Source organism: Pogona vitticeps, chromosome 1 (genome assembly GCF_051106095.1).
Source record: "Pogona vitticeps strain Pit_001003342236 chromosome 1, PviZW2.1, whole genome shotgun sequence".
Lineage (NCBI taxonomy): Eukaryota > Metazoa > Chordata > Lepidosauria > Squamata > Agamidae > Pogona > Pogona vitticeps.
The window spans coordinates 107212020-107221014 of record NC_135783.1 but is presented as its reverse complement, the minus strand read 5'-3'; the positions used below and the strand labels follow the sequence as shown (position 1 = coordinate 107221014).

The 8995-nt window shown below is 39.1% G+C and overlaps 1 protein-coding gene across 10 annotated transcripts in view; it reads right to left on the bottom strand.

The window, feature by feature from the left end:
- Window positions 1-332: 332 nt before the first annotated feature.
- The window catches only part of BACH2 (BACH transcriptional regulator 2), a 221447-nt gene continuing 212784 nt past the window's right edge, over window positions 333-8995 (bottom strand). For 7 of the 10 annotated variants that reach the window (XM_078380655.1, XM_072998743.2, XM_072998711.2 and 4 more), the window contains one exon: window positions 333-5375. In XM_078380655.1, coding sequence (XP_078236781.1) covers window positions 4899-5375 — 477 coding nt within the window. In that variant the 3' untranslated portion in view covers window positions 333-4898. Of the gene's footprint in view, window positions 5376-8453; window positions 8509-8995 lie in introns of all 10 variants that reach the window. The other 3 variants (XM_078380667.1, XM_078380662.1, XM_072998751.2) reach the window with 2 other exon arrangements.

The window sequence follows — 8995 nt, the reverse complement described above, 5'->3', positions numbered from 1 at the left end:
TTGAGTGCAACCCTTTACCACCATGTTATCAGCAGCTGAATCTGTCTCATTAAGGTTATCTAACTCCCACTCTCCCTTTCAAAGAGATAATAGCTAGAATACTTATCACAGTGGCTAATGTATCCAATGAATTTTCTTTTTTACTTCCTTGGGAACAAAAATACATGGATTAGATCCAAAAAAAAAATTATATAGTGCATCTTCAAAAGCAGCATATATCCTTAAAAAGACATTGAATAATTTACTTGTACAATATATAAAATAATAGTTTTACACTGCAGCATCAAACTCTTGACGCCTGAGTCATTATTTGTTAGGCCAAGAATATAATTATGGGATAGTCACTTGATTGAGTCGTTTCTTTTCAACTAGCTCTTTGTTCCAGAATCAGGTTGCAATGAACTTCAGCTGTATTCAAGGCACCCCCAAGACAATGCAAATATATTACATAGTGTAATACTCACCTGACAAAAGTAGAATAAGCCTAAATGAAATGAGGTTTTCTGGCAATACAAAGTACAGCAAAGGCAAAGAAAAAAGGAGGACTAGATAAAGACTGGACAGGACCAAATGCATAATCTGTACATGCTAAATTGCATCAGTGCAAAATCAGCTATTGTATCGCACAAAAATGTCAAACCCAGCAGAACGTTAATTCCTTTTTAAATTAAGAAATTAATTAATATCAATGAAGATTCCTTGTACCTTGCTGAACAATGCAGACATATTTTTAATTTAAAAATAGAACATTGGTCAGTTATTTGTTTTTTTTTCTCCAGCCCAATCAAACATCAGTTTCTGTCCAGTTCTGAAGCTAATTCTCCTCAATGTCTCCCTTGAAATTAACCCAAGAGCCACATGTGGTTCCGAAGAACCGTATGCTATATGTAGTCCAAGGAAGCAAATATATAAACCCATCACTTCTAAATGGTGAAGATCCAAACTCAAAACATCCTAAGAAGCATGAAACAAGAGATGTCTCTGAGCAGTGGATTTTTAAAAATCAGCCAGTTTCTATTTTTTAAAAAAAGAACAGGACAAAGGGAAAAAAAGGTAGCAAGGCCCAGCTCCAATGAGAGAGCCGGGCCAATACAACAGGTAGAGAACAGTATGTTCTGCCATTTACATTTAAACCATTGGAATGAGGTCAAAAGTACCAGTTGCACATGAGTTGGTGTGACAGTAAATTTTCACGTCAGAAAAATAGTTTAGACTCAGTTTAATAACAATTTTAAAAAACACCACTAACTGATGGAGGTCACTTAAAAAAAAGGCAATAGAAAAAAAACACAACATTTGAACAATACTGTCAATTAAACAACAACAACAGCAACAATACCAAAATCTCAAATGCCAAAACCTGGCAATGAAGCTATAATGCAATTCACATGTAGCTTTAAATCTTAGCTTTCAAACACTGTCATCTCACAGAAGTTAAGATCTCTTTGCAAAGTACAGAAGGGCTCTGCGACGTCAAGTGATTATAAAAATATGCCCATATATTCCCAGCACAGACAGAAGACGCAGCTTGGCTGGACAACAATATTCCAAGTTGAATCCACCAGCCAGCATGGTCATGTTGGCTGGGGAGTTATGTTATAATCTTGTTTAGATTATAACAAGCAGCGCTTCCATCTGCATTCCGTAAATCCTTTCACCCCCCCCTTACGGAGTTTATTTTTTTCTAGCACAAAAATGGTTACAAGCTTCCAATGTTATGAAACAGCAATGCTTTTTGAACAAGCCAGGATCTCCCACCCTGGTGCCCAAGCAGCATGCTTGAACTAGCATCCATATGACATATATAAATATATGAATAATTAGATAGAAGCTTTTTAAAATTTATGTTACAGAAATGGCTAATACTTAAATTATACATACATATATATATATTTGTGTGTGTGTGTGTGTGTGTGTATGTCTATATATATAGACACATATATACATATACATACACACAAACACACACATTTTAAAATTATAGCTTTCCAATATATGAGAGGACATCTCATCCTTCCCACTCAATATATGTGGCACATGCAATGGATATATCTACTGCTTGGCAGGTAGTCTGCAGTGGATTTGGAGTCAAGAGCAGTGACCAGACTGGCAAGCTGCCTCTGTAGGCCAATTGCAAAATTAAAGACACAGCGAATGCTAATTCTTCCCCAGTAAAAAACACTCAAGGCCAATTTACTGAGTGTCACACTGCATAGTGTAAACATTGGCATGGAGGAACACAACTGTCAGAGTTAATAGAAAAGTTAGCTGTCGAACTGTGGCCCTAGCTAGTCATTCTGAAATCCAGAAACATCAGTATGGTTACGAGGCAGGAATTAACCCTGCCCCCTTCATCACACAAGCAGCAACAAATGTGAAGAGAAGAGGTTCATATTCTTCATTTGAGCAAGAATCCTGGCAAATCTGATGCACCTGCTCAACTTACACCTGGGCAGGACCTTCCTCCTCTTCAGACTTACTCCTACTTGCCTCAGCAGAGCAGTGAGAAAAGGGGGTAAGGCTAGCGTCTCCCCTGTAACAACATTATTGTGTCTGGATTTCTGAGAAGGACTTAGATGTTGTGTCCCAATACAGTGTGACCCACAGTAAAGGAGAACAGTACTAATCTGTAAACCACAGATGTCAGTGTAAAAATGTAGGTCGATGCATTTCAGCATAGGCAAAGTAGAAAGCCACTTAAAAAGAACAGATTGGAAAAAGACACAATTCTTCAGAGGTGGGAGGGCGAAACTTTTACATAAATCTTCTTAAAATCCATGGAAACTGTGCAAACTTATACTGGTCTGGCAAACTGTATTAATCTCAGTGGTGATGGAATAAGAAGGTTCCTGGCGGAAAGTGCCCACCTGATCTATTGCCACTTAGATCAGCAGACTGAAGCAGCAGTAAATGCTGTGTCCAAAAAAAGAAAAGTGGCTCTGGGCAACGTTCATGGTGTAATTCCAATGCTGCACTAGTACCAAAACCACTGGCATGATTGAACTTTCTCTGCTCCCCTGCAGTCCTCTGCACTGCCTGAAAACCAGATCCGTAGGATTTTCTCCCTTCTCTGGGACAGAGTTTTGTAGTGCATGGGAAGGAGAGACTGCAACCCTTGAAGTCCAACTATTAGAAGCAATTTTACAGCAGAAGGACCCCTCTGCGCACTGGGCTCTGTTAGTTACTTAAGTCAGCTAGAATTCTATGAATTGTCTCCAAGTTTCAATACTTTTCAAACGACTGCCATAAAGTGTCATCCTCTAAGGCAAAATTTGCTCTGTGCTGATGAAAATGTTGTGAGTTAAGAGGAGCTTAACAGCATGCATCTCTTTTTAATCCTTGGGTTTAGCGATTGCTCTGAGTCTTGGCATGTCCCTCTAATCCAGAAAACATCATTTCCCATATTCCAAAGGGGCTATATTAGACTGAACTGGGTCCAAGGTAAAAAGGAAGCAAGTGTGGTAAACCATGATAATTAACACCTGCATTAAAGCAATGTTAGAATTATATGCTGAGGCCTCCTTTCGGAGATGAAAAGCACTAGTACAAAAAAGATTAAGAGCTGCAGAAGGAAGCTCAGTTCAAATTTCACTGAGAACCACGAAAAAGCATTCACTGATGTAAACAGCAACGGGCTTAAGCCACTGTTATCAATGTCAGTAACAGAACACTAACCCCTGAACAGTTGTTAAGTATTACTAAATATTGAGCCACACTCAACAAATGACAAACAACTCTTCAAGAAAGAAAGCAGCCATATTTGATTTGGGCAAGAAAAGGGGGTGTATGGGAGAGAAATACAGAAAATACGCAATTCACAGGGTTGAGTGAATTCCATATTTGGCAAGATTCTTATTTCTCCACGTAATCGTCTCCTGAGTGCTGCAGTTTATTTTCCTATTTTATTTTTAAAAGGATAATAATAATTATAATAATAATTATAGTAATAATAATAATAATAATAACAACAACAATAATAAATGAAAACAAAGAATACAATATACAATAACTTCATTTACGAAAAAAGGCTTCATCCAAAACTCAGTGCAAGTGGCAATGTTGACCATCGCTGTACAGTATTTGTGAGAAAATTAGAGTAAAACCCACTTTGCTCAAACGGGCACAAAACGCAAAACAAAGGACAGCTGTGCCATGAATGCTGTCCATGTTAAATTTTCGAACAACATCCCAATAGTAAAACAGTATAAATAAGGTACAAACCGAATGATATTGCTGAACTATGAACTGAGTGGTGAGAGGAAAGTATTAAAAATTACAAACTACTCCTAGTAGACAAAAAAAAAGGAATGTTGGAATTCATTTATACAATAGAAATTAAAAATTTCCAGTTGTTTTCATGAGAAAAAATTGAGGCATGCAGGGATTTTTTTTGCATATGGATATAATATTTTTATATATACTATATATAGTATGTACAGTTAAGCTATAAAACTTTGATGTGTAAAGAAGCTGTCTTCAATGAAAAATTGAACATTCAGAGGAAATTCCTGAGTTAGGGTTTTGTGACACGGGCCACTGAGAAAAAAAGCTGTGTTTGGGTCCTCAGAGGTGTTATGTCCATCCCTGTTGAATACTGAAATTAAAATACAACAACAACAACAACAACGGTAACAACAACAATAACAATTAAAAAAAGAAAGAAAGAAACTGACAGTGTTGCCACTGTTTTTTCCCCCTGCCTGAGCAAGGGATAGCACCATAGTGAAGAAGATCAACTCCTGCTTGTAGAGAGGAGGGAATACTTAAAAACAGTATTGCTGCTAAGACCACTGTAGTGTGCACCAAATATGTTCTTCAATCTAAACAAACAAAACCGCCGTGGCCACTGGCTTACTAAAGAATACCTTGCTAGGCCTGTTGTCAAAGCTACATCGCCACTAGGTGTATTCCTTCCTAGGTTGCTCGTCTGTCGTACATTTATCAGTCATTTCCTGACAGAAGTCCACTGTCACCGTTTGGTTATTTTGCTCTAGAGGGAGCTCCTGCTCGGAGTAAGTACCTTGGTCAGCTCCATCCAGTACTCTTGCACATTTCTCAGAAATGTTGTTGGGCAGCCAGTGAGCACCTAGCTGCTGTCCAGGGCTTGGCTCTGAACAGCACTGCAAGCCTTCCCCGACACACTGGGACGTCACTACGTTTTGATCTACTCTGGCTGGCGAAGGATTGATACTGGTTGCTGTCGGAAGATCCACAGGCCTGAGAACAGGGCAGTATCGGTGCAGGTCTTGGATCTGTTCGGAGCTCTGCATATCCCTACACACTTCTTCAGAAAGGCAAGAGAAGTTATCTAACAGCTCTCCCATGCATGCTTTCAACTGGTTCCTTTCTGATAGAAGTTTCTCTTTCTCACAAACCTGGGGGGGGGGGGAAGAAAAGGAACAGCAAAGATAGGTGTTAGTTTTAAAGAGACATATTCTGTGTATCGGGCTTCAGCTTTGTAAACTCAACAATAATGCACGGCAGAAGTGAGCCATGGGCTATTCAGAATGGGGTGGTGGAATCTGGGATGGTTAGGGGTGGCGTTAGGATTTCACAATTTTTTAAATTTATTTAAAATATTTTCACCCTACCTTTCTCCTTAAAAGGACCCAAAGCAGTTAAAAGACAATAGTTAAAAGCTAAAAACCGGGAGTATACAAATATAAGAAAGACCTGAACATGATATTTAAAACTTCAATAAAATTAATACTAAAACTGCATTTAAAAGCAACAGAGCACAACAATCTATTTTTTAAAAAACCACTCTCCAACTGCCAGTCACTAAGGAAAAACCTGCCTGAAAAGAAAAGTGTTTGCCTGCTTATGAAAGGAGAGCAAAAATGGGGCCATCCTGGCCTCCACTGGGAGGGAGTTCCCAAGTCTGGGAGCAACAATGGAGAAGGCCTTCTCCCGTGTTCCCACCCAGCACAACTGTGAGGGTGGTGGGACCAAGAGAAGGAACTCTCCTCATGATCTTAATGTCTGGGCAGGCTCATTGAGGGAAATGCTGTCTTGCCCAAGCCATTTAGGGATTTATAGGTTAACACCAGCACTCTTGAGTTGTGCCTGGAAATGGATCAGCAGCCAGTGGAACAGTTGCAACAGGGGAGTTATATGTTCCCTGTAATGAACCCCAGTTGGGACCGACCAGTCAGATGCTTGCAAGGAGAATCAAAAATGGCACAGCTTGCTATACACAGGTCCCTATATCAGTTTGCACCTCCCTTCATGTTTTTAACAGCCGATCAATCTTCTATCAAGGGGAAACAATTTGCCTTGGATAAAAAAAAAGAAGGGAAAGAGACATGGACGCTGATCCTCTATTGTATCAGCATCTTTTACTGGCCCCAAAACATGATTTTCTTCATTTGGAACCAGGGCACTCTCCTTGCCACCTCATTTTGGTAACCCTCCACTGCCTGCAGTCTCAGTCACCTTTCTCCTCAGGAAAGAAGTCAGTGGAAGTAATCAGACACCAGGAAACACTCTTTTTGAATGGCTGAAGAGCCCCCTGCCCCCAGAGGACCAATTTGAGAGATGCACTCAAAGACCACATAATTTTTCTGTGAGTACCTGTCTACTTCAGCATCCTTATTATGGATTGCTATAGTGTGGCTAGAGGGTTTTTTAATGCTTAAAAAAAGCTCTCTCCATATAGTAAACTTTCATACCAGATGACAATCTGTATCACAGCTTTGTCCTACTTAGGATACAAAACACTTCTTCCTAAAAAACAGGACTTTCTTCATTTGGAGGCTGATCCCATCTAGAATTCTGCCACCTCAAACAGCCACTTCATTTTGGATAAACTGTAATACCACTGTTGCCAGAATAATTTTGTACAGGACATGGGGCAGCCAGAAAGACAAATGGCTTGGAAATGCACTCATTCAACTACATCTGGCCTAGCTTTCAGAAGAAGGCAAAATAACCAGCAATTTTGGACTAATGTCACCAGCTCATCAGCTTCAGAATCTTCCTCTGACAGACTACAGTCATTGCAAAGAACAATGAACTGGCTGAAAACGATTTCCATAAAACCAAATTAACGTTTAGCTTGCATTGTTATAACAACTTTCCCTCAGAGTTACTTTTGTTGTTGTTGTTTGCACCATTTATGCAGAACTTGACTAACAACATAAGCATCTGATGACATTGTTAGAAACAAATGTCCCTTTGTTTTAAATACTAGCCTTGTTTCAGCTGCTAGCTGGTTTTCTTTCTTTCTTTTACGTTTTGCTATTGGGCACTTTTTATCCTCTCCAATGTCATAAATATTGGGGGAAAATATCCCATGTCATTTTACAGCAAATCATGATGCCAACAAACAGAAAAAACATGTTTCAATTGGCAGTAGAGTGGCTCCTTGGGGAAGGGGGGGAAATACTTGAACTCAGGAAATATGTTTATGTGAAATCCTTCCATTTACCATAACCCTAATCCTAACCACAATGCTAACCCTACTGTTATCCTTAAATACACTGGAGTTCTCATAGGATAAGAAAATAAGCTACTCAATTAAAAAAAAGAAAAAGAAAAATATCCTGGTGCATGAGGGAAATTTTGGACAAATGTCCAGCTGCGTAGAATTTTCTCCTTTTGCACATGGTCCTACGATTTTTTTCCCCTCACCCTTTTATAATACTAGAATTCAAAATCATCTACTAAAGATAAACAGTATGATACTGGACAGACATCTTTCCTCAGACAATGCATAGTTAAATGTCTAATGGAAGCTGTAGTGATGGTTGCCAACTAATTCCTGGAGGATGCGATCAATGGCTACTTGTCCTGAAGGCTATATGTCACCTCTAGCATCAGAGGCAACAGTCCTTTCAATCACAGTTTCAGGGAAACCATGAGAAGGAGGGTACTACTGCACTCATGACCTCCTTGGAGACTTCCTGTCATCATCCAGTTGGCCATAGAGGGAACAGAATTGCTGGATAAGAGAACTCTTTGATCTGATCTAGCATAGTTTTTCTTCTGGTTTCATTCCTGTGTTAAGCTGCAATTATTTTCTCCTGTAACAGTTACTCTCTCAAAGGAGAAACAAAAATGACTGCAGTTTGGAATACAACAACAACAAAACTATAATGCTTAGGCCAGCAGTGATGCCATGACTGTAATTATTTCTATTCAGAAAACCAAACATTGCTAATGGTAGGAAGCATAGCTCCCTGGAGATGTTATTGCCTTTGATGCTCACTGCTCCAGTGATGCTATAACTCACCCTCTACTCTAAATTTTACTACTCATTGCTGACAAGGAGCAGGGGCGGATCTTTTTTGATGGATTGTTATGTACCTCTGCTTTGACTGCGTCTTTAGTATTGCTTGTGTTTTCTATTTCTAAGCAGGGTGTTTTGATGTCCCTTGTTAATATTTCTATACTTAGTGTTTTTAGCTTTAAATATTGCCTTTTAATGACGTACGTCAGCTTTGTATACTCACTGTTTTGTTCTTAAATATTTTATTTAAATGCTGTAAGCCACCTTGAGTCCTTTTTCTAAGGAGAAAGGTAGAATATAGTATTTTTTAAAATAAATAATGAATAAATCATTCACAGGAAAGGCAGATGTGAAAGGTAAAGGCATCTTCTGCTAGGGAAGAAATGGACGTGTGTGATTCATGGACATACCCATTGCTTCCTCTCAGATGAGGAAGGAGATTTTTGTCATTCTAGGCTTCCAGACAATGTGAATGTGTCAGAGAAGGGAAACCTTAGGTCAAAAGACCAGTCTGATGAGGAGACACATAGAGAATCAGCAGTTATATACAGTAGAACTTATGGGCTAAAGCCAACATTAATCCTACCCAGAGCAGATCCACTGAAATCAATGGGGTCTAATTTTGTTGTGACTAATAACGAGTTCCATTCATCTCAATAAGTCTACTTTGGATAAGACTAATACTTAATGTACTTTGGTGGTCTCTAAGCATACAATGCAGGAACACCTTTGAAGCTGGGCAGGTTTGGTCAGTATCTGGATGGA